The 26,541-nt window shown below is 46.2% G+C and overlaps 1 protein-coding gene across 1 annotated transcript; it reads right to left on the bottom strand.

Moving 5' to 3' along the window:
* Positions 1–659: 659 nt before the first annotated feature.
* Positions 660–25,408, bottom strand: uhmk1 (U2AF homology motif (UHM) kinase 1). The gene is made up of 10 exons (XM_079244828.1): positions 24,192–25,408; positions 21,763–21,892; positions 19,347–19,533; positions 18,168–18,359; positions 17,987–18,081; positions 17,841–17,917; positions 17,665–17,763; positions 16,215–16,303; positions 15,079–15,261; positions 660–5,795 (listed from the first exon to the last, which is right to left on the bottom strand). Exons 1-9 carry the CDS (start codon positions 24,487–24,489, stop codon positions 15,115–15,117), a joined length of 1,314 nt encoding a protein of 437 aa, XP_079100954.1. The 5' UTR covers positions 24,490–25,408; the 3' UTR covers positions 660–5,795; positions 15,079–15,114.
* Between the last annotated feature and the right edge of the window lie 1,133 nt (positions 25,409–26,541).

Here is a 26,541-nt window from a genome sequence, read left to right on the forward strand (position 1 = left end):
AAAAACCAAATTGAAGCCACCGTGGAGAACTGAAGAAACAAAAGAGCTGAAACAAAACTGCAGGAGAGCAGAAAGATGGAGAAAAACTAAACTTGTAGTGCACTTTGAAATCCTGCGTGATCACCTAAGAATCTATAACAAAACAGGCAAGAACTGATCACTTCTCAAAACGTATAACTGTCAAAAGTAATCCAAACAGATCCTTTTTAAAACCATTGATATTTTAACACGGGTTTTAATAAGTCCTCCATGCAACCATCAAACAGCATGTGAGGACTTTGCAGACCACTTCAGAAGTAAGATCAATGCTATCAGATCTTGTCTTTTATCTAAATGCAGTGTTGATTTGAACAGATCTGAAGCATTGTTTTTACCGGAGGAGAAGGTGGAGAGTTTTGTCCTGGTTGATAAGATCCTTGGTTGAGTTTTCTCCCAGTTGAGCCCAACAACCTGCCTCTTTGACCCCATACCCACATCACTGTTCAAGACATTTTATGGCTTCTTTGAGTCTGAGATTTTACTTATGTGGCAAGATGAGAGGTATATCGGCTCTAGTCGTTTGCAACAACGCCACCTTGGGAATTTCAAGGAATTATTTAACAGAAGGCACAAGTTTATCTACTAAAAATATCAGAGACTTGTTCCAAGTTTAAGTTTTATTTAACAATAAAACTAAAATGGAGCACCAGTTAAAAACTTGCAGGCGAGGCTGCGGAAAAAACCAAGGGTTAAAACCAAGGGGACATCTCAAACTAAAAATCACCCCACACACAAACTCACCATCACACACAAGCACGCAGTGCCACCCCAACTGCAAGGTGCAGAAAACACACAAAAGGAGATGTCACCACCTGGTGGACCCGACCGCTACCATCAGCTCTCGTCTGCTGTAAAGAAAATATATATAAAAAGAAAAGCTCCACAATTACTCACACAGAACAGCAAACTAAAATCTCCTTCAGTGGTGAGTTAAGATTAAAATGTTCTAATTTTTAAAAAAAAAAGGGGACCACCACATTAACAGAGTCAGCTTCACCACAAAAGATAAAGCTGGGGGGGGCGGATCGTCCTCACGCCTGGACAATGCAGACCAGTCAGTTTCCTCCACGCAGGCGTCAGCCTGCAGACTCCTCTTGATTCAGTCCAATGTATAGAAAGACAGAGGCAAAGCAGCAGCCGCGTTCCAGCGGCCCACTTCACGAGCCACAGCCCAGGAACTTGCTTGTTAGACTTTTATCAGCCAGGCCTTCAGTCCCTGTGGTGCACGGAGCAACAGGTCAGTCATACAGAGCAATACTAAAATATGGACTCTAGGAATCACTTACCGATCAGACATCCTCCCAGTCACCCAGAGAGCGGAGCAAAAAGCTTGATGCTTTTCCCCCATGGTGAAAAGACCTAATAATACACCCATTTAATAATCGCTCAGACGTGGTTATTGATAGGGAATTCAGACCTACCAGTAAATAACTGATCAGCAGGGGTGAAGGAGACCCACAAAGGGATTTATCTGGAGGAAGGTCAGCCAGCAGAAATGTGCACTATACCAGTCAGCCAGGTGCTAATCAGACTGATCACCAAATGCCAACACCTGGAGAGGTTCTCTCACCACACTAATAATAAATTCCTCTCTTCAGACGGGTGTCTTCCCCACCGCCTTTAAAGCAGCGATGGTGAAGCCCCTTCTGAAGAAGAGGAATCTGGATCCCAACATTCTTGATAACTACAGACCTGTATCCAACTTGCCATTTCTTAGTAAAATGGTAGAAAAAGTTGTTTTTATTCAGCTAAATGAGTTTTTAAACAGGAATAATATCTTAGAAAAGTGTCAGTCTGGTTTTTGGACAAACCACAGTACTGAGACAACGCTTTAAAAGATTGTGAATGATCTAAGAGGCAATCTGGATACACACAAACTTTCTGTCCTGGTGCTGCTGGATCTCAGTGCCGCTTTCGATACAGTAGAACACCAGATTTTATTAAACAGACTCAGATGTCTGGCGGGCCTCTCAGGTACTGTTTTAAAATGGTTTTACTCCTATCTCACAGATTGACCGTTTTTTATAAGTTTGGAGACATGCTCCTCAAAGATCCATAAAATAAAATGTGGGGTTCCCCAAGGATCAATTTTAGGCCCATTACTTTTTAACCTGTATATGTTGCCATTTGGGGAAGTCATCAGGAGACACAGCATTGATTTCCACAGCTATGCTGATGATACACAGCTTTACATCGCCGTGTCTCCTGATGACCTGGAGCCAGTTAACACCATTTTAAACTGTATTTTAGATATAAAGTCATGGATGGCAGAGAACTTCTTCCAGCTCAACCAGGACAAGACTGAAGATTTAATCATCGGTCCTGAAGACAAAAGAGAGATAATTTCATGCAAACTGCAGAGTTTTAAATCCTCTCAGTGTGTACAAAATCTGGGTGTTATTTTTAACTCAGCTGAATTTTATTCCACATATCAGAAATGTTACAAAGACAGGATTTTATCATCTTAAAAACATCGCCAGAGTCCGCCCATTTCTCTCTCTTGCCAGCACGGAGGTACTAATGCATGCTTTTATTTCTAGTAGACCAGACTACTGTAATGCCCTGCGCTCTGGTCTTCCCATAAAGAGTATTTCTAGTTTACAACGACTGCAGAACTCGGCGGCACGAGTTCTGACGAGGACCAGGGGGCGGGAACACATTACACCAGTTTTAAAGTCGCTGCATTGGCTCCCCGTGCATTTCAGGATTGATTTTAAGGTTCTTTTAGTGGTTTATAAATGTCTTAATGGTCCTGGGCCTTCTTATTTATCTGATCTGTTTTTCAGGTATGAACCCTCGCGGACCCTGAGGTCCTCAGGTACCGGCCTTTTAGTTCTTCCTAAAGTTCGTACCAAACATATGGCGAGGCCACATTTCAGTATTACAGGCCTCGCCTATGGAACAGCCTGCCTGAGGGCCTCAGGGCTGCAGAGACTGTTGATGTTTTAAATAAAACGCTCAAGACTTTTTTAGTTTAGCTTTTAAATAAGTTTTAACATTCTTATATTAGCCCATATTTATTCTTCTTTTTAGTTAATTTATTTATATATTTTATATATTGATTTACATCTTTTTAGTTAATTTGATTTATTTATTTTATATATTTATTTACATATTAGTATAAAATTTATTATTTTATTATTTTTTAAATGGATTTTATTTTTGTTTAGTTATCACTCCAGCTCTCTCCTCATTGGGGTCCTCTTCACCAAGGGCTCCCCCTGCTCTGACTGCATGGGTGTTGCTGTGGGGGCTGTCCCTGTCTGGTGGGTCGGGATCCAGCGCTGCAGCCTTACAGTTGTGGCGTGGGTCCTGTCTGCCCGGACCCGGGTGGCCCCCATGGTGATGGCCTGGGTGGTCTTGGTTGGGGGCAGCCCTTTGTGTAGAGTCTCCCTGAGAATATCGTTTCCTTATCTGGTGCACATCTGGTACAAATGCACCTGGCCATTCATCTTCTTTTAACTGTTACAGGGCTGATAGGGCATGGGTGAGGGTGGTTGTGGGTGGGTGAAAGGGGACTATGTATGTGTGTTAGTGTTTTATTTATTTTGATGTAAATTGTTTTATAATGTAAAGCACTTTGTATTGTTTTTAAGCACGAAAAGTGCTATACAAATAAAGTTTGATTTGATTTGATTTGATTAATCCTCATGTAAAAGTTAAAAGTTTTCCTCTGTGTGCTGTTTGGATAAGCAGGACATTCCAGTGACGTGCAAGGTCAGAGTGATCTGACTAAATTTGATAACTATTCGGTTCCTATCAGAATGGTATCTTTAAGAAAAGCACACATACGCATTGTCCTATCAGGACATACGCATTGGACTTTTGAACCAAGCAAACACACACACACACATTGAATTGTATCAACTTGTATGAATGTCACGTGGTATCTTTCAATAAATGGCTTGGAGTTTTTTGAAGCTCAGGCCTCTGAGATGAGCCTCCTTGCAAGTTAAACAAGATCGTCTCATCTGGCATCCTGCTTATTTAATGATAATTATGTTACGATGTTAAGGGTTTAAACTTAACACCGGTGAACAGGTAAACAAAAGCGGGACACCGATGCAGACCTGCTGGGTTACCTGGAAAGGTCGGAGGACAGAGAACAGCAGGACAGGGAGAGGGATGAACAATTTACTGTTGGCTTACTGGAAAGCCTGAGAAAGATGGAGGACCACAGCAGCGCCATGGTTGGACTGATGGGGCGTATGGTATCCATAATGGAAGGACTCTCTAAAAAACAACCAACTTTATAGATAGATACATATTTTTTTGTATCTTTTTATACAATAAAATTTTTCATTGTTCAAGTGGTGTTTCTGTTCATATCAATTCTGTGGGTTTCGTGCTATTACTGTTATTTTTTTGTATTTAGTAGTTGTAAGGCATGCAGGAGCTTGTACCTTTAAACAATCATTAAACTATCAAACAAAGTCCAACAGATAATGTAGGAGCAAGTAAGAAATAATCAAGTCAAGTTCAGAGTGAATGTATTTTGTTTTTATCTCACAAATGTGAAGGAGGTGTGAGATAATCTGATCAAATGTGAGGTCTAATGTGTTCTGGATACTCAGAAGAAAACAAAAGCCATGTTAACAGTTCAGGTTAATTTTTATTGATCAACTGAGTTAGTTTTGCAGCATGCAACCGTGTGTGACCAATATATGGACATGCTCAACAGTTATTGTTCTTCATTGCTGAAATACTCCATTAAAGCTGACCTTATGTCAGACCCTTCAGCACTGACATTGTCTGGTATTGTTGGAACAGGCGGCTGGTTGTGATTTTGGATGTCTTGGACTGACTCAAAGTAGTCATTGTGCTCCTCACAAATATTGTGAAGTACACAGCAGGTCAGCACCATCTTCTTGCACAGCTCCAGTTTACAGTCATTTCTTTTTAGAAGTGACCTCCATCGCCCTTTCAACCGACCAAAAGCCATTTCAACAACTGACCGTGCACGGCTCAACCAGCAGTTGTAGGTTAGTTCCTCATGACTGAGTCTTCCAGTGTCTGAGAAGGGTTTCATCAGCCACTTCTGCATCGGGTAAGCAGGATCACCAATGAGGTAACATCTCATTTCACAACCAGATATTGAGACCTTGTTTGGCTCCATGAACTGGCCATCGCTGAGAATTTCCCATAAAGCAGACTAATGCAGGACTCTGGCATCGTTCACACTGCCTGGAAAACCCATACACACATCCCAAAAGAGTCCTTTCCCATCCACCACTGCTTGCAGAACAATCGAATGTCCTCCTTTGCGGTTGTAGTAGTCCCTGGGATAGTTCTCTGGTGCAATAATTGGGATATGACTCCCATCTATTGCACCAACACACTGCGGAGCCCTCCAGCGGTTATTAAATAATGTGGCCATCTGCATTAATTTCAAGGCGTCCGGAGTGACGTTGTGCACCGGAAGGAGCACTTTAATAACGGCATCACAAAAATCCTGAACACAGTTATACACAGTGCTCAGACCGACTCTAAAAAGATGGCTTATTGTCCTGTACTCCCCACCGGCGGCAAGCTTGCAGATGGCAATTGCAACACGTTTTTGGACAGGGATGCTCAGACGATAATTGGTGTCCTCTTTCGAACTCTCTTTTGTACTGGAAAGATTCCCTTGATACACGGAAGTTTTGCACAAACTGCTGCGCGGTAAAATTTGTAACAATGGAGTCCCACCAGTATGCTGACAGTGGATGTGCCCAGACGGCTGGAGACCTCCTCATTCCGATTCATCTTAATATAATCTGAAAACAGACATAATTGTCACTTGTTTGCTTACTAAGTATGCCATCTAAATATGTACAGCACATGCTAAGCTGAGATACACGTTGTAGCTAACAATGGCTACTTGTATAATAACAATAATTACATGGAATAATTACCCTTCTCCATAGACGTAGTTGCCGTTCTCTGTGTCTGATTGTCAAAAGCGGACGTACAACCTTTAAGAGATTAGTAGCCCATCTGTGATACCCAACACAAAATTGGAAGGCCAAGAGCAGAGCTTGCAAGAGAATCACACACTCTATTGTTTACTTTTTGTGCCAGAGCGCTTCTTCTTCATTCTTCCTCTTTGGGGGGGGGGGGGGGGGGGGCGTATCCAAAACGTTTTACATGACACGCAACAATGATGCAGCACCATCCACACTCTTTCGGTCAAAACCAAAACTGGTTCTTTGATTGAGCCGGAGCTGAACCACCTAAGCACTGGCTCTTTGTTGGTCAAAAAGCCCTATAGCACTGGAAGCTAAAGTAATGCCATCCAGGTTCATTACAAAACTGGAAAATTTAGCTCTGAGTTTTTCAGATCCAACGAGAATTACTTCAGTCTTATGTGAGTTTAAGAGGAGAAAATTTCTAGACATCCAAGTCTTTATGTCTATGAGACAATTTTGTAGCCTATCGGGCTGATTTGTTTCATCTGGTTTAAAGGATAAGTATATCTGAGTATCATCTGCATAACAATGAAAGTTTATTCCATGCTGTCTAATAATTTTGCCTAAAGGGAGCATATATAGCGTGAAGAGTATTGGTCCAAGTACAGAGCCTTGAGGAACTCCATGACTTACTGTAGTTTGTGAGGAGGACTTGTCATTTACATGAACAAACTGAAGTCTATCAGATAAATATGATTTAAACCAGCTTAACGCTGTACCTGTAATTCCAACCACCTGTTCTAGTCTCTGTAACAGAATGTTATGATCGACTGTATCAAATGCAGCACTAAGATCAAGCAAGATAAGTACGGACACAAGTCCTTTGTCTGAGGCCATAAGAAGGTCATTAGTAACTTTCAGCAATGCCGTCTCAGTGCTATGATGAGCTCTAAATCCTGACTGGAACTCTTCTAATAAATTATTTCTGCTCAGGTGGGCATGTAGCTGAGCTGAAACTATTTTCTCCAGAATTTTGGACATAAACGGGAGATTAGATATAGGTCTATAATTTGCTATCACCTCTGGATCCAGAGATTGCTTTTTAAGTAAAGGCTTGATTACAGCAGTTTTAAATGATTGTGGTACATATCCTGTCACTAAAGACATATTGATAAGATTTAGTAGTGATGTATTAATTAAAGGGAAAATGTCCTTAAAGAGGCTCGTTGGGAGAGGATCTAAGATACAGGTGGATGGTTTAGATGAAGCTATTATTTTAGTTAATTCAGAGGGTTGGACAGGACAGAAACTATTTAGACACAAGTCAGATCCTGGTTCTAAGGATGCTTCGGAGTCCACAACAGGTTCAACATTATAGGTAGAAGGAAGAATATTGTGAATTTGATCTCTAATAGTGTCAATTTTATTCCTGAAAAAATACATGAAATCATCACAGCTAAGTGAGAAAGGAATACATGGCTCCACAGCGCTCCGGCTCCTAGTAAGCCTAGCTACAGTGCTGGAAAGAAACCGAGGGTTGTTTTTGTTTTCCTCTATCAATGATGAATAATAAGCTGTTCTTGCCGTACGTAAGGCTTTTTTGTATACAATTAAACTTTCTTTCCAGGTTAAGTGAGACTCCTCTAGTCCTGATGAACGCCATCTGTTTTCCAAACGCCTTGATGCCTGTTTTAGAGCTCGAAGCTGGGAATTAAACCAGGGAGCCTTCATAATCTTACCTAATTTCTTCTTTCTTAGGGGAGCAACATTATCCAAGGTTGTACGCATTGAAGCTGTTATAGTATCAGCATGTTGATCAATCTGAGCAGGAGTAAGGCTTAAAGGGGGACTCTCAGTCATGCTAACACATGGTAGATGTGAAAAAATTGATTCAATTGATTGTTTAAATTTTGTAATATTATTGTCTGATAAACATCTACTATAGTAGAATTTATTTTTGGTCAGTGAGTAATCAATTAAAGTGAATTCAAAAGTTAATAAGAAGTGATCGGACAAGACAGGGTTTTGAGGAAATACTTTGAGCTTATCAGTCTCAATACCAGATGTTAGAACCAGATCAAGAGTATGGCCATGAGAGTGAGTGGCTCCATTGACATTTTGTGAAAACCCAATTGAGTTTAGAATAGAGCTAAAGGAAATGTTTAAACTATCATTTTCAACGTCAACATGAATATTAAAATCACCTAGTACAATGACCTTATCAGTAGTCAGCACGAACTCAGACAAGAGATCAGAGAATTCGGTCAGAAACTCGGAGTAAGGTCCAGGTGGGCGATACACTAATGCTAAAAGCAGCGGTTTCTCTGAATTCCATTTTGGATGAGATAAATTTAATGTCAGGAATTCAAAGGATTTATAGTTAGTTTTGTGCTTAGGACTAATTAATAATTCTGACTGAAAAATAGCTGCAACACCTCCTCCTCTGCCTGTAGTTCTAGGAATGTGAAAGTTTAAATAGTTAGCTGGCGTAGCTTCATTAATACTAACATAATCCTCTTGCTGTAACCAGGTTTCCGTAAGACAGAATAAATCAATGTGGTGATCACCTATCAAGTCATTGACTAATAAAGACTTATTTGGGAGGGATCTGATATTCAGTAGGCCACACTTTGTCTTATTTTCAGATTTTATTAGATCTATTGTTTTTAGTTTTTATGAGGTTTTCACGATTAACCCCAGAAGTGTTTTTGTGTTGTTTAATTCTTACTGCTGGGGAGTTGTATAAGGTCGGAATGGGGTTTCACCAGGATCTCCTCCAGATCTGTCATTGTTGGGACACGTATCAATAACAGTGATTTTGTTTTGGATTGTTAACGAACAGTTACCAAGAAAAGGTTCTGCATGGGTCCATGGACCGGTTCTGTTTCTATCAGCTTCATCTGGGCAGCCAAACACCTGGAAGGCTGATAACAACCAGTATTCTATACTTTCTCCTTTCTTTCATTCATTGCTGGAACTTTGCACTGAGACTTTTGACTTAAGATTTATAAGTAAAAGATAACTTTTAAAATGAAACATTTATCTAATAAACACCAGGCCGACACCAGTTTGATTCAGGCATCATTTTATGATTCTTTCTGCTGGAAGGCTGTGAAGCATGGATTCATTCAGACATGTTGCATAAATGCTGCAAACAGTGATTTCACATTGTGCTTCTGAAACAATAACTACTTCTCAGTGGGTTGGGGGGGGGGTTTAAGTAGGGAGGGAGAAAAGTGACACAATAAATACATAAATATAACGCTGCATAAGTAAACATGTCACTTAGGTACCAATATGGAAAATAAATATGTGAATGAATTATTAGATTAAAACATCTTTTCATTATGCTTTATCTTGGAGAGATATTTCATCAGGGGTGGAAGTGACTTGCAGGCTAACCAATCTGATGTCCCAATCTATTGCTGAGTGGCAAAGATTTCACCAGGCTCAGGAAACAGGTAAATAGTGAAATAATTATACATCTCTACATAAATGCAGTTCATTGTAATGAGTTTAAAACACATTCAGTTATAAATTCATTTCAATAAAACTATGTATTTAAAACGGCCGTTGAGGGACCATGAAAGTCAGAACGGCAGCATGAACGGTAGTATTCATGTTTATACAGAGAAAATACAGAAGAAACTCTTGTACGCAACACATAATGTAAGAAAATAGTCCAAGACTGAGACACATTTACCGTCCTGACCCGGTCTCACTTTTCTGTTTCTGTCTATATAGATATCGTATAGACATAAGACAGTATCTATCCATCTATCTAGATGGATCTATGTATGTATATAGATAGATAGATACGGAAGAGGAGCCCCCGCGACTCCACCTGAGGTCCAGAGCGTGAGAGTAACAGCTACCCAACCCTACCGAGAGGAGAAGGGAAGGGAGGAGGGAAGTGTTTTTGTTTTTGTTTTTTTTTGTTTTTTTTGATAGATATATAGATACGAAATAAAATATTTAATTTAAAATTTTTGTTAAATATCATATATAGCTGCATCATTATACATGTATTTATTTCCATACTTAATGCCACATTTAAGTAGTTAATTACTATTTATTTATTAAATGCATTTATTTCGGTTCTGATAAATGAATGACACATTTATTAAACCATGAATTCTGCATTTATGGATTTTATTTTGGCGCTTTTCTGCCTCTAAATGTCGGACAGTTGACTCGGTTTGAAGGAAAAAATAATCCTGACTGCAGCTTCAGATTCTACATGAAGTTGATGTTTTTATAAACCAGGTGGACCAACAGTAACGAGAAATGTTGTGGAGTTTTAAGGCTGAAGGTCTCTTCGCTTCAACGAGATGTACAGTGAAGATTTGAGTCTTCTTCAGGTGTTTTTGTGCTTTTAGAAAGTAAAATCCAGGATTGCATCATGCAACTGAGCTGGCACCACTCTTCAGGTCACACATTTACATCACAGAGCATACATCACACACACAAACATCCTCATCTGCGCCATGTGCGAGCAGAAAAAACGTCCTCCATGCAGACTAACGCACAACCTTCAGTAATAATTCTAACATCCACACATTGTACCTGTTGACTTTGCTGAACAGCCAATCAGAGTGGCTGCTCGGAAGGCTGTAAGCTGAACAAAACGGGCCTTGATGGTCTGACAAAAACACTGCATCCTCACACACAAACACCACCAACAGATGCCGAAACGCGATCAACGTTCCCAAACATGATCAACGTTTAGAAACGCGATCAACGTTCCCAAACATGATCAACGTTCCCAAACATGATCAACGTTCCCAAACACGATCAACGTTCCCAAACACGATCAACGTTCCCAAACACGATCAACGTTCCGAAACATGATCAACGTTCCCAAACATGATCAACGTTCCCAAACACGATCAACGTTCCCAAACACGATCAACGTTCCCAAATACGATCAACGTTCCGAAACACGATCAACGTTTAGAAACACGATCAACGTTACCAAACACGATCAACGTTCCCAAACACGATCAACGTTCCCAAACACGATCAACGTTCCGAAACACGATCAACGTTTAGAAACACGATCAACGTTACCAAACACGATCAACGTTACCAAACACGATCAACGTTCCCAAACACAATCAACGTTCCCAAACACGATCAACGTTCCGAAACATGATCAACGTTTAGAAACACGATCAACGTTTAGAAACATGATCAACGTTACCAAACACGATCAACGTTTAGAAACACGATCAACGTTTAGAAACACGATCAACGTTTAGAAACATGATCAACGTTTAGAAACACGATCAACGTTTAGAAACACGATCAACGTTTAGAAACATGATCAACGTTTAGAAACATGATCAACGTTACCAAACACGATCAACGTTTAGAAACACGATCAACGTTTAGAAACATGATCAACGTTTAGAAACACGATCAACGTTTAGAAACATGATCAACGTTACCAAACATGATCAACGTTTAGAAACACGATCAACGTTTAGAAACATGATCAACGTTACCAAACACGATCAACGTTTAGAAACACGATCAACGTTTAGAAACACGATCAACGTTCCGAAACATGATCAACGTTCCGAAACATGATCAACGTTCTGAAACACGATCAACGTTCCGAAACATGGTCAATGTTCCGAAACATGATCAACGTTCCGAAACATATCAACGTTCCGCAACATGATCAACGTTCCGAAACACTGACACAACACCCTGTTCTAAGAGCAGCAGCTTGAAACACGGCACCCTGGTGGACGTATTGCCGCCGAACAGAGGCGCCATGATGCTGGACTGCCAATCTACACGCCAAAAACACACCAAAACCAAGATTGTCAAACACCTTTGTGCAACAGATGGTAGCAGAACCTGGATTTAGCAGCAGATCCTAAAGATTCCCCATGTGGATCATGTGATACCATGTTATAACCACCATGTTATAAGGCAGCGCTGGTAAAAACTGGCTGCAGGGCCGAAGTTTCAGTTCCATTCTATAAACTTGTTAAATGTAAATGTCTGTATGTTTAACCTTGGACGCTTGAATTTCCACTCGGGGATAAATAAAGTATCTTTGATTTGATTAGATTTGATGTGGATGTGCTGACGACACACAGACCAAATCATACCACGACTGTTGGTGCGAATAACGCCAGATATAAAATGATATAGAAAAATATTCTGATTTAGATCTGAACAGCAGAGCGGCGGCTGACGGCACATCGCCAAGACGGCACACCGCCAAGGATCAGGTCCGTTTCTACGTCCTCTGGTCGTGTTTAGGGGTCGTTTCTACGTCCTCTGGTCGCGTTTAGGGTCCGCTTCTACGTCCTCTGGTCGCGTTTAGGGTCCGCTTCTACGTCCTCTGGTCGCGTTTAGGGTCCGTTTCTACGTTCTCTGGTCGCGTTTAGGGTCCGCTTCTACGTCCTCTGGTCGCGTTTAGGGTCCGTTTCTACGTCCTCTGGTCGCGTTTAGGGTCCGTTTCTACGTCCTCTGGTCGCGTTTAGGATCCGTTTCTACGTTCTCTGGTCGCGTTTAGGGTCAGTTTCTACGTTCTCTGGTCGCGTTTAGGATCCGTTTCTACGTCCTCTGGTCGCGTTTAGGGTCCGTTTCTACGTCCTCTGGTCGCGTTTAGGGTCCGTTTCTACGTCCTCTGGTCGCGTTTAGGGTCAGTTTCTACGTTCTCTGGTCGCGTTTAGGGTCAGTTTCTACGTTCTCTGGTCGCGTTTAGGATCCGTTTCTACGTCCTCTGGTCGCGTTTAGGGTCCGTTTCTACGTTCTCTGGTCGCGTTTAGGGTCCGTTTCTACGTCCTCTGGTCGCGTTTAGGGTCCGTTTCTACGTCCTCTGGTCGCGTTTAGGGTCCGTTTCTACGTTCTCTGGTCGCGTTTAGGGTCAGTTTCTACGTTCTCTGGTCGCGTTTAGGGTCCGTTTCTACGTTCTTGGTCACGTTTAGGGTCCGTTTCTACGTCCTCTGGTCGCGTTTAGGGTCCGTTTCTACGTTCTCTGGTCGCGTTTAGGGTCAGTTTCTACGTTCTCTGGTCGCGTTTAGGGTCCGTTTCTACGTCCTCTGGTCGCGTTTAGGGTCCGTTTCTACGTTCTTGGTCACGTTTAGGGTCCGTTTCTACGTCCTCTGGTCGCGTTTAGGGTCCGTTTCTACGTTCTCTGGTCGCGTTTAGGGTCCGTTTCTACGTTCTTGGTCACGTTTAGGGTCCGTTTCTACGTCCTCTGGTCGCGTTTAGGGTCCGTTTCTACGTTCTCTGGTCGCGTTTAGGGTCCGTTTCTACGTTCTTGGTCGCGTTTAGGATCCGTTTCTACGTCCTCTGGTCGCGTTTAGGGTCCGTTTCTACGTCCTCTGGTCGCGTTTAGGATCCGTTTCTACGTCCTCTGGTCGCGTTTAGGATCCGTTTCTACGTTCTCTGGTCGCGTTTAGGGTCAGTTTCTACGTTCTCTGGTCGCGTTTAGGATCCGTTTCTACGTCCTCTGGTCGCGTTTAGGGTCCGTTTCTACGTTCTCTGGTCGCGTTTAGGGTCAGTTTCTACGTTCTCTGGTCGCGTTTAGGGTCCGTTTCTACGTCCTCTGGTCGCGTTTAGGGTCCGTTTCTACGTTCTCTGGTCGCGTTTAGGGTCAGTTTCTACGTTCTCTGGTCGCGTTTAGGGTCCGTTTCTACGTTCTTGGTCACGTTTAGGGTCCGTTTCTACGTCCTCTGGTCGCGTTTAGGGTCCGTTTCTACGTTCTCTGGTCGCGTTTAGGGTCAGTTTCTACGTTCTCTGGTCGCGTTTAGGGTCCGTTTCTACGTCCTCTGGTCGCGTTTAGGGTCCGTTTCTACGTTCTTGGTCACGTTTAGGGTCCGTTTCTACGTCCTCTGGTCGCGTTTAGGGTCCGTTTCTACGTTCTCTGGTCGCGTTTAGGGTCCGTTTCTACGTTCTTGGTCACGTTTAGGGTCCGTTTCTACGTCCTCTGGTCGCGTTTAGGGTCCGTTTCTACGTCCTCTGGTCGCGTTTAGGATCCGTTTCTACGTTCTCTGGTCGCGTTTAGGGTCAGTTTCTACGTTCTCTGGTCGCGTTTAGGGTCCGTTTCTACGTCCTCTGGTCGCGTTTAGGGTCCGTTTCTACGTTCTCTGGTCGCGTTTAGGGTCAGTTTCTACGTTCTCTGGTCGCGTTTAGGGTCCGTTTCTACGTTCTTGGTCACGTTTAGGGTCCGTTTCTACGTCCTCTGGTCGCGTTTAGGGTCCGTTTCTACGTTCTCTGGTCGCGTTTAGGGTCAGTTTCTACGTTCTCTGGTCGCGTTTAGGGTCCGTTTCTACGTCCTCTGGTCGCGTTTAGGGTCCGTTTCTACGTTCTTGGTCACGTTTAGGGTCCGTTTCTACGTCCTCTGGTCGCGTTTAGGGTCCGTTTCTACGTTCTCTGGTCGCGTTTAGGGTCCGTTTCTACGTTCTTGGTCACGTTTAGGGTCCGTTTCTACGTCCTCTGGTCGCGTTTAGGGTCCGTTTCTACGTTCTCTGGTCGCGTTTAGGGTCCGTTTCTACGTTCTTGGTCGCGTTTAGGATCCGTTTCTACGTCCTCTGGTCGCGTTTAGGGTCCGTTTCTACGTCCTCTGGTCGCGTTTAGGATCCGTTTCTACGTCCTCTGGTCGCGTTTAGGATGTGCACATCCGTGTTTAGGATGTGCCGACACAAACATGTTCGTTTGTGTCGGCACGGTGGGAGGAAACCTCCAGAACTAAACTCAGGCTACACAGCATCCAGCTACATAGCAGGAACTCCGGGCTCCAAGGTCCAACCTGTCTTACTGAAAATGTCCACCAGAACCGGGCCTCTCCCCCAGAACGCTTCACTCTAGCAACATAAATACCACAGAAAACACAATGTTTTCCCACAGCAGGTCCTTCGGAGACGTTTTGATGGAGACTACAGAATCAGCTGATGGCAGAAGGTGAAAGAAGTGCCGGTCGGGTCGGACACGCCAGTCAGAACCAGAACCGTCAGTCTGGAAGCACTGGGTGATTGTGAACTGGTCAGATGGGAGGCTGACCAGTTTAACCTCCTTCCTGCTGACGGGTTTCCAGATAATATATTAAAGCAGAGAAACAGGCAGAGCTTGTTCACACACTGGTTTGTGTTATACTGGGAATAAAAAGCAGCCAGTAAAGACCCACTGGCTGGCTGTACTGGGAGAAGGCCTTTCCAGCGCCTCACTGGACGGTCTGGTACAGGTATCCTCTCTTGTAGGCGCTCAGAGGGTAGAAGGTCGCCACCACAAACTTCCCGTCAAACGTTCTGCCGGTCAGCCGCCGCTGGGCCTCCTTAGAGTCGCTGGAGCTGCCGAACTCCACAAACACCTGGAGGACACAGCAGCACATCAGCTCCACTGGGAGGACTGGGAGGACTGGGAGAACTGGTCTACAACATTTCTACCACACTGGTCTGAAACGTCCTGAACACACTGGTCTGACTGGTCTGAACACACTGGTCAGACTGGTCTGAACACACTGGGCTGACTGGTCTGAACACACTGGTCAGACTGGTCTGAACACACTGGGCTGACTGGTCTGAACACACTGGTCTGACTGGTCTGAACACACTGGGCTGACTGGTCTGAACACACTGGTCTGAACACACTGGGCTGAACACACTGGGCTGACTGGTCTGAACACACTGGTCTGACTGGTCTGAACACACTGGTCTGAACACACTGGGCTGAACACACTGGGCTGACTGGTCTGAACACACTGGTCTGAACACACTGGGCTGACTGGTCTGAACACACTGGGCTGAACACACTGGGCTGACTGGTCTGAACACACTGGGCTGAACACACTGGGCTGACTGGTCTGAACACACTGGTCTGAACACACTGGGCTGAACACACTGGGCTGACTGGTCTGAACACACTGGTCTGAACACACTGGGCTGACTGGTCTGAACACACTGGGCTGAACACACTGGGCTGACTGGTCTGAACACACTGGGCTGAACACACTGGGCTGACTGGTCTGAACACACTGGTCTGAACACACTGGGCTGACTGGTCTGAACACACTGGTCTGAACACACTGGGCTGAACACACTGGGCTGACTGGTCTGAACACACTGGTCTGAACACACTGGGCTGACTGGTCTGAACACACTGGGCTGAACACACTGGGCTGACTGGTCTGAACACACTGGGCTGAACACACTGGGCTGACTGGTCTGAACACACTGGTCTGAACACACTGGGCTGACTGGTCTGAAACGTTCCGACCAGACCAGTCTGACCAGTTCCAACCTGGCTGCTCTGCAGCGTTCCTACCTGTCCTTTTCCAGGGTTCTCTTTGGGGATGAGCAGGGAAACCACCGAGCCGTACTTCTGACATTCCTCCTTCATGTCTTCCAGGATGTCTGACAACAACAAGCCGACATTTTTCCTTTGATGCGACGCTGGTAATCAATGCTTTCATGTAAACGTCTTCCTCACCGACCCTCCTCATCATGGGACATTCTCTTCTTATAGCTGGCTGCTTCCCTTTCTCACACACACACACTCTCACACACACACACACACACTCACACACACACACTCTCACACACACACACACACACACACACACTCACACACACACACACACACACTCACACACACACACACACTCACACACACACACACACACACACACACACACACTCACACACACACACACTCACACACGCACACACACTCACACACGCACACTCACACACACACACTCACACACACACACACACACACTCACTCACTCACTCACACACACTCACACACTCACACACACACACACACACACTCACACACACACACACACACACACACACACACACACACACACAGAGATGAGACCTCCCAGCAGCAGAGAGGAGGCAGCTGGATCTCAACAAATCAGGTTCCACTTATTGATCAGTAACGTGTCTGATTGTGATCAGTTCCTCTCAACCATCAGTAGACGAACCCGGCAGGATGTTCCTCCACATTAGGCCTCAACATGCCAGAGATCCAGATTCACATATAAAGTAATCTGGTCCGGTCTGGTCTGGCCCGGTCTGGTCTGGTCTGGCCTAGCCCAGTCTGGCCCGGTCTGGCCCGGTCTGGTCTGGTCCGGTCTGGCCCGGTCCGGTCTGGCCCGGTCCGGTCTGGCCTAGCCCAGTCTGGCCCGGTCTGGTCTGGCCTAGCCCAGTCTGGCCCGGTCTGATCTGGTCTGGCCTAGCCCAGTCTGGCCCGGTCCGGTCTGGTCTGGTCCGGTCTGGTCTGGCCCGGTCCGGTCTGGTCTGGCCCGGTCTGGTCTGGCCTAGCCCAGTCTGGTCTGGTCTGGTCTGGTCTGGTCTGGTCTGGTCTGGCCCAGTCTGGTCTGGCCTAGCCCAGTCTGGCCCGGTCTGGTCTGGTCCGGTCTGATCTGGTCTGGCCTAGCCCAGTCTGGCCCGGTCCGGTCTGATCTGGCCCGGTCTGGTCTGGCCTAGCCCAGTCTGGCCCGGTCTGGTCTGGTCCGGTCTGATCTGGTCTGGCCCGGTCTGGTCTGGTCCGGTCTGATCTGGTCTGGCCCGGTCTGGTCTGGCCTAGCCCAGTCTGGCCCGGTCCGGTCTGGTCTGGCCCGGTCTGGTCTGGCCCGGTCTGGTCTGGTCCGGTCTGAGCTGGTCTGGCCCGGTCTGGTCTGGTCCGGTCCGGTCTGGCCCGGTCTGGTCCTGATAATCCTAGAAGAGGTTTTTCTGCAGACTGACAGGAAGGACCTTCGTACCTTCGTACTCGTCCTCGTTGTGCAGGTGGCTGTCGTCAATCAAGTTGATCAGACGCAGAACAGGGGACGGCAGCAGAACCAGATCTTCAATGTGAGGCGCTGGCATGCACAGAAACACATACATGTAAGAAGAGCCCGGGGAACAGCGTGGTGCCGGGTCAGGTGCGGACACCTACCAAAGGGAATGCTGAAGAAGGGGCTGAGCAGGGCCGTCTCCGCGGTGCATCTCCCTTTGGGGTCGTCCAGCAGCATGCTGCACATTAATGGTAGAATTACTGGAGACTCAAGCAGACCGTCCTGTCACGGCGTTTGCTGGCTTTACCTCTTGATCAGGTCTCTGAGATGATAGACTGGGATGGCGGGGCATGCCAGGCTGCTGCTGGTGAAGATGTGGTCTACCATGGCAGCACAGTTTTCCTGCAGGACAAAGACCCAGACGTCGTCAGGACTCACTTCAACGACCTGCAGACATTAAACATGTCCGCTCTTCAGCTTCCTGCTACCTTCCACTCCTGCGAGCGGACCGTGTCTTTGAGCTTGATTCCTGAAAACATCTCCAGCAGGACGACGCCCAGGCTCCACAGGTCCACGGCAGCGGTGCAGCCGGCGTCTCCCTCCAGCCCGGCCCGGGCCAGGCTGTTCTGCACCTCTGCTTCTGGGGCGCGATAGCCGTCTGTCTGGATGTACTTCACATCCTGAAGAAGAAGAAAGTCACTGAAAGCCCGCAGTGTGTTTCCTTTAGGCCAGACGCTGCTGGTGGATGCTGAGGAATATTTATCTACCAGCAGCTTTACTGCTTTACTGTGGGCACCATCAAGTTCTCCCCCCACAGGCACTGCAGATTTCTCCATGTAAAGACTCACTACAGACGTTTTACCACTTTCATCCGCGGCTAACTCCATCCTGCATCCTACCGGAGCCCTCAGCTCTCTCCAGTCAGCAGACGACTGGAAACTTCTCTTTTCTCTCTTTTAGTTTAGTTTCTCTCTTGAATCTGCGACGTTGTGCGGTTCAAATCAGTCAGCTCCTTTTTCCCCTCGAAGTGAAACTCTGCTTCAGCTTCAGGACGCTGCTCTAGACATGCACACGATAGATGTCCCTGGGTCATCGAGACGCGGGCTTTTAAGGTCAGAAAAGTTACGTAATGCATCTTTAATACGTCAAAACTTAGCAAATACTGTCAACAACCAGAAAAAGCTCAACTTGCTCCATGTTTGTAGGCTGAAAAGTTCTTTTGATCATGCTGTAAGTAAGAAAAACTGTTCAGGAGAGAGAAGCAGGAGAAAAACACTATTTTCAGTCAACAACTTCCAGAGTTTTGGCCTGAAGCTCTGCATCTTTATAGTTTTCATATTTTCCCCGTCTGAAGGAAGCAAAAAGCTCCAACCTGGTAGGAAAAGCAGGGTTTCAGCGTCTCGTCTTAAAGGTGAGACAGAAAAATATTCATGTATGGACGGATTTCATCCTTCAACGCTTACTGAGAATAATTTGTATCCAGTTTATATTTACAGAGTAGACGGAAGCTGAGCAGACAGGAGCAGCTACTCACTGAAACAGACTAAAGACAAGAACTTTACAGTTCCAGGAACGTCTTTGTGCTGTTTTTACCACAGCTGGGCAGAAAACTCACAGACTTGTGTTAACGTGTGAAAGAACACCATGTGACCTCCCAACATGCTGACCTGGTTTCCCTGCTTGAAGCTGAGGCCGAAGTCGATGAGCTTGAAGCACTCGTCGTCGGCACTCCAGAGGATGTTGCGTGGTTTCAGGTCAGCATGGACGTAGCCCTCCTTGTGAAGAAAGGCCAGAGCCTCCAGGATGTCTCTGGCACAGTGCTGGACAAGCCACATGGAGTGGCCTTGCTGGGCTCTGCACAAACACATCCAGCTATGAGGAAAACATCCAACTTTACGCTGGCGGCTTTCTTTCTGACAGAGTTCAAGCACATTTCCTTCTTCCTGTTCAAAGTTGGACACCTGCAAGGGAGAGGGTGAAACCACGCTCCACAGGAATGATCAGAAGCCTCTTAACCAGCTACGCATGCATCAGAAGACCCAGACACTATCCATCGTCAGACTTCGTGTCACGTGGACATTCCATCTCCAGAAACCTGATTTCTGCAGATATTTGCAGTTCATCTGACTGGACACAGGGATTGGGATTGTACTCAACCCCAGGCCGATAGCGAACACCTCAAGTCCATTCCATCAAGGTGAAGGACCTGAGAAACTGATAACAATGTGTTTCTGTCAGTGGTTCAGAATCGGCCCACCTGGGAATACCAAAGATGGGAGGCAGAGAAATGATCTTGTGCACATCGGGCTACAGATACAAACACATGGCAGGAATATAAATGGAGAATTATACGTAGATCAGGAACGCCAGACGTAATCGCTAAGATTGATCCTAAAGTACCAAGTTTGTGTTGGAGAAACTGCAGCTCAGCCGTGTGCGATCACACACGGATGTTTTGGTCATGCTGCAGACCTTCTGGGACGAGGTTTACAGGGATAAAAACCAGATCTATCGGGAGATTCTACCAGCGGATGAAACAGAATCCACTGGTTTTATGCCAGCTGGTGTGCAAGGACGTCCTCTATCGTATGTCTTAAATGTTCTCTTTGCAGCAGCCCGGAAATGCATCACCATTGGGTGGATGCAACTAGAACCGCCCTGGTTTCAAGAACAAAGGGAATTGTCCCAAATGGAAAACATATTTAGTCCCTGGTGGGGGAACCAGCAAAGGTTTATTTATATAAAAGCTGGAATTAGAGCTGCAACTATCGAGTACTTTTGTATTCGGGTACTCTGTGGATTATTTCTTCGAGTAATATGTTGTTCCTACCGAATGCATGAGGAAAACATTTTAAAATATGATACTTTTAAAATGTTTTAAAAGCATCATATTTAAAATGTGCCGACGTGTTTGTGCTCAATGTGTGGAGAAACAATCCTCAACCGATCATGAATTCCTGCCTTTTAAAGGATTAAAAGAAGAATTCCCGTAGAAAGAAGGAGTGACTTGTAAACATGTCCACAGTAAGAACCAGCCGATGTCTTGGTGGACGACACGCCTGTTAAAACTCTGTCTGTTTAATCCGGAATAAAAGTTTGCTGCAGGAACAGAGGCTGCCTAAAACATGCGCTTTGACTCTGCGTGTGTGCAGGAGAGACAGATGAGGGACGGATTACCAGACAGTTAGCGTGCGTTAGCAGCCGACACCTCGCCATGCCTCGTCACTGCTGACTGATATCACAGGTTAGAACTCTCTACATTTTACCAGCCGCTGCTGTTGGTATAAATCATGAAGCTGGATCTCCTCCTGGAGGGGTGAAGTGGGGGGGTTTCCTTCCAGCTGCTGCAGCATTAAGTCCTGCTTTACAGCACACACACTGCACTACGTTTTCTGTCCTTTTCAGTGTGAAATGGTCCCACACTGCCACTTTTCGATCTTTTCCTCCCCTCTTCTTCATTCTCTGCCATTAGAGACCAAAGCAAGGAGGATCTTCAGACAGAAAGCAAAGCGCTCGCCGCTGCTGGTGGAAATGTCCGTCATCAGTCCGGCTGAAACAGTCAGACTGTACAGACACACCGTAGGCCACAGGTTCTGCTTTTATGGATTTTATACATGTTTAGATGTTTTATATGTTTACTGAAGGAGTGATGTCGTCCCTCCGAACAGCGCAGTGGTCTGAGAATGCCGCCATGATGCAGAAATTAAAATTTATCTCCATGTGGTGTTAATTAAACGACGCCTCGAGGCAAATAATTTGCCTCGATCATTTTTTGTACTCGAGTTACCTGAGTAATCGTTGCAGCCTTAGCTGGAATTGTGGTTTGTGGTGCCTCACTCTGCCACCCAAAGTGGACCGGGCTTTAGGAATGGTATGGTGATGGTATTATTATTATCTTTAAGAAAGTACACCGTTAATCCCTAATTATTGCTGATGTACGGCTGTGGACTTGTTCTGCTGAGAAATAATAAAAAATATAAGTAAAAATAAAAAGAAGGCATTTGTTTACTTTCCTGCCAGCACTAATAACTAGCTGACTCTTTGCTTCTCTGCTACGCCGGGTTTGACTGAGCATACACCTACCTCCCACCATGGGCACCACCGTTGCATCGCACCAGCAGCTCCGACACGCTGACATCCAGGAGCTCCAGCAGAAGGCAGCGTGTGGACACCCCCATGCAGTTGTGGTTGGTGAACACCCCGTACAGCGTCACTGAGAACAAGGACAGCACATTCATCTGCAAAGCTCACCTCAAAGCATGGCAACATGTAGATTTTCAGCATAAACAGAAGCATTTACACAGACCACTTATAAAACACTGATAGGATCAACACTGAATGTGTAAATATCCTCAAAAAGATTATAAAACCCACACGCTAAACTCCTACAAGCAGCTTTGCATGTAAAAACCCTGCCGGCCTCATGCTCCGTCCTCCAAATGGCCACATTCAACCATGCAGGGTCGCGCCCCCTCTGTACTCTGCTTCTTGTCCATCCCTGATACACCCCACAACTGCAGAGTCATCAGAGTATTTCTGCAGATGACAGGACTCAGAGTTGTACTGGAAGTCTGAGGTGTACAGAGTGAAGAGGAATGGCCAGAGTACAGTTCCTTGTGGTGCACCAGTGCTGCTGACCTCCATCTCAGACACACAACCTTTCAGTCTCACAAACTGGGGTCTGTTTGTGAGGTAGTCATAGATCCAGGTGGTTGTGGAGGTATCCACCTGGAATTTATGGAGCTTCTCACATAACAAAGCAGGCTGAATGGTATTAAAAGCACTGAGAAATGAAAGAACATGACCCTCAGAGTGCTGCCTGAATGGTCCAGATGAGAGTGTGCTCTCTGGAGCAGGTATATGATGGCATCTTCAACCCCAAGTCCATTACGATATGCAAACTGGAATGGGTCCTGAAAGGTGTTTACTTGCTTGTTGAGGTGAGCCAGTAAGAGTCTCTCCAGGACTTTCATGATGTGAGATGTCAGGGCAACTGGTCTGTAGTCACTTGGTTCAGCTGGTTGTGTTTTTTTAGGGATCTCCGGAGATCGCCATGAATGAGTTTGGATGCTGTGTTTGTAGCCGAGCAACGACGGAGCTGATGACATCACAGGCTGTGTCTGGTGCGGTACCAGGTATTATATAAACCGCTACCAGAATAACACAGGTAAACTCTCTGGGTAAATAATATGGATGGAAGCTCACAGCTAACAGTTCCATGTCCCTTGTGCATATCTTCTCCTTGACAGTAACATGTCCAGGATGACACCAACGCTGGTTAACCAGCACTGCAATTCCACCATCCTTTAGCTTTCCGCTGTGTTGTCTACTGCGGTCTGCACGGACCGTTTTAAAGCCTGGTACAGACATATTACAGTCAGGGATGTGTTCATGCAGCCATGTCTCGGTGAAGCACATAATACTGCACTCTCTGTATTCTTTCTGAGACCTTGTTAGCATCTCCAGCTCGTCCATTTTGTTAGCTAGCGATCTCACATTACCCATGACGATGGTCGGGAGAAATGGTTTAAATATCCATCTCTTTCTCCTCTGTCTCACTCCCGCTCTGCATCCTCTTCTCTTTCTTTTGAACTCCATCGGGATTTGATGTGTTGTTTCGCTGATAATCCTGATTTGGGAGAGTTTAATCAGTTGATCCCGATGCTAAACAAGTCTTTTGTTGCCATGGAGACTCATCATAACAAGCCTTGAGACCCAAAAATATGCAGAAAAATCTCCCTTGCAGCACACCCTCCGAACCGGCATGAAATCCTCATTTAAAAAAAAAAAAAAAAGACCTAATATGAGCTAATATCTATGTGAGAAGAGTTTGTACTTTAAAAAAAATAAATAAATAAATAAATTTTAAAAAAAATCAGGATAGCAAGTCAGAGCTACTACAATTTGCTGCCATCAGACGGCGCAATCTAGAATCAAAACTCAAATTATCTAAATGAATGCATAAATCTAGATTTAAATGATCTAAAAGGTCAACCTTTAACTTTACCCAATGAAACTTTGCGTAGAAAATGTCTCCTGTTCTGTTTCAGCCTTTCCTCCAGCTAATTCCTGCTGGAAAGACCAGAAACCTGAGAGCTGTCCACTGCTGAAGATGTACCGGGATGGTCCCGGTCCAACCAGACCCAGTTCAGTATATAGATGTAAGAGCAGAAATGTAGATCTGCTCATCAGCTGGTCATCATCAGGGCCAGGAACTCTTCCTGGGATGAAAAACCAGCCTGATCGGAATGATGCCTGGGAGTGAGTAAACTAACCATCCCATCAGCTGTGCTGTTTCACTCCAAATGTCACTACACGTCAGGACTGCTTCATTCAGGGTTATTTAAGTCAACTCTGCGCAGAAAAGCACAACTTTCAGGTCTGTTTTGTGCTTTAAAATAAGCCCCCATTCCTGTTTCTATCATCTGCAGAATGATGCAAAAGGAACTATTTACCTTCCTCTTTTTTCCTCTGTAAACTGTAAACATTATCACACACGTGTAAAGTCTTACCAATGTTTTTATGTCCCTGGATGTCTTCCAGCACAGACCTTTCCTTGTGAAACCCGTAGTCTCCCCCCTGGGAGTTGGCCTGGAACTCCTTGACAGCTGCGGTGGTGGATCTGCCGGAGCTGACCCGGTACACAGAGGCCGAGACTCCCTGGCCAAGCTGGGACTGGACGGTCCAGATCTCCCCGAAGATCTCAAACAGAACCGGCTTAATGCTGCGGTCCACGCTGGCCACCGTGGGCAGGACGCTGTCCGGCACCGGGAGCTCCGCGTTGGGCTGGGAAGAACCGCAGTAAGCCATGGGACGGACCGGGACCGGATCCAGCTAGTTGGCCGGTAGAAGCAGCTGGTTTATGACCCAACCTGATCATAGGACGGACCGGGACCGGATCCAATTAGTTGGCCGGTAGAAGCAGCTGGTTTATGACCCAACCTGATCATAGGACGGACCGGGACCGGATCCAGCTAGTTGGCCGGTAGAAGCAGCTGGTTTATGACCCAACCTGATCATAGGACGGACCGGGACCGGATCCAGCTAGTTGGCCAGTAGAAGCAGCTGGTTTATGACCCAACCTGATCATAGGACGGACCGGGACCGGATCCAGCTAGTTGGCCAGTAGAAGCAGCTGGTTTATGACCCAACCTGATCATAGGACGGACCGGGACCGGATCCAGCTAGTTGGCCAGTAGAAGCAGCTGGTTTATGACCCAACCTGATCATAGGACGGACCGGGACCGGATCCAGCTAGTTGGCCGGTAGAAGCAGCTGGTTTATGACCCAACCTGATCATAGGACGGACCGGGACCGGATCCAGCTAGTTGGCCGGTAGAAGCAGCTGGTTTATGACCCAACCTTATCATAGGACGGACCGGGACCGGATCCAGCTAGTTGGCCGGTAGAAGCAGCTGGTTTATGACCTGATCATAGGACGGACCGGAACCTGCTTCCAGCCGAGCACAAAGCGGGATCTGAGCATGTCAGACCGTCTGCTGCCAGAAGCTGTCAACATGAGCTCGCGCTAGTCAGCTGACGATCAGTTTGCCAATTTAGCTCACCCAGACACCTAAACTACCGTCTGAATTTGGGCATAAAGATGAACCCCTTCCGGGAAGCAGAGAAAACTCCTCCATCCATGACGAGCCTTTAGTCGTTAGAGATAATGAACGGGATGGAAAAACTTCTTTTGGGGCTTCGGGGAAGTTTTGCTGAAGTTGTAAACTCTGGTTGTTGATACTAATCTGACTTCCGGTTCCCTACCGCTCCGTGAACCGTGTTGCGGGTGTTCCTGCAGCGCCCTCGGCCGGCAGGGAGTGGAACTGAACCCTCGTCCTCACAATCAATCCATACAAGCTACAGATAAGTTAAATAAAAACTGAATAAATACACTGAAAAACACTAAAATATGATGAAAAATACAATAAACATATTAGAAGCTGGCTCTAGGGACGTGGAACGTCACCTCTCTGGTGGGGAAGGAGCCTGAGCTTGTGCGCGAGGTTGAGCGGTTCTGGCTAGATATAGTTGGACTCACCTCGACGCATGGCTTGGGCTCTGGAACCAGAACCCTCGAGAGGGGCTGGACTTTCTTCCACTCTGGAGTTGCTCATGGTGAGAGGTGCCGAGCAGGTGTGGGCATTCTCATCAGCCCCCAGCTTGGTGCCTGCACGTTGGGGTTTACCCCGGTGGATGAAAGGGTAGTTTCCCTCCGCCTCCGGGTGGGGGGACGGGTCCTGACTGTTGTCTGTGCTTATGCACCGAACAGCAGTTCAGAGTACCCACCCTTTCTGGAGTCCTTGGAGGGAGTGCTGGAGGGGGCTCCTTCTGGGGACTCCATTGTTCTGCTGGGGGACTTCAATGCTCACGTGGGCAATGACAGTGAGACCTGGAGGGGAGTGATTGGGAGGCATGGTCCCCCCCTCTGAACCCAAATGGTTTTTTGTTATTGGACTTCTGTGCTCGTCATGGATTGTCCATAACGAACACCATGTTCCAAGAGTGTCCATATGTACACCTGGCATCAGGACTCCCTGGGCCGCAGGTCGATGATCGACTTTGTAGTCGTATCGTCGGACCTGCGGCCACATGCCTTGGACACTCGGGTGAAGAGGGGGGCGGAGCTGTCAACTGATCACCACCTGGTGGTGATTTGGCTCAGATGGTGGGGGAGGAAGCCGGTCAGAGCTGGCAGGCCCAAACGTGTTGTGAGGGTCTGCTGGGAACGTCTGGCTGAGTCCCCTGTCAGAGCGAGCTTCAACTCCCACCTTCAGCAGAGCTTCGACCATGTCCCGAGTGAGACGGGGGACATTGAGTCCGAATGGGCTGTGTTCCGTGTGTCTATTGTTGAGGCGGCCG

The sequence above is a fragment of the Telmatherina bonti genome (genome assembly GCF_933228915.1).
Source record: "Telmatherina bonti genome assembly, chromosome: 8".
NCBI classification, from domain to species: domain Eukaryota; kingdom Metazoa; phylum Chordata; class Actinopteri; order Atheriniformes; family Telmatherinidae; genus Telmatherina; species Telmatherina bonti.

Coding starts and splice junctions, on each gene's coding strand:
- uhmk1 (XM_079244828.1), bottom strand. CDS start 24,489: ATGGCTTACTGCGGTTCTTCCCAGCCCAACGCGGAGCTCCCGGTGCCG. Junction 18,360..19,346: donor GCTTCAAGCAGGGAAACCAG/GTCAGCATGTTG, acceptor CTTCTTCTTCAG/GATGTGAAGTACATCCAGAC. Junction 17,764..17,840: donor CTTCTTCAGCATTCCCTTTG/GTAGGTGTCCGC, acceptor TGTGCATGCCAG/CGCCTCACATTGAAGATCTG.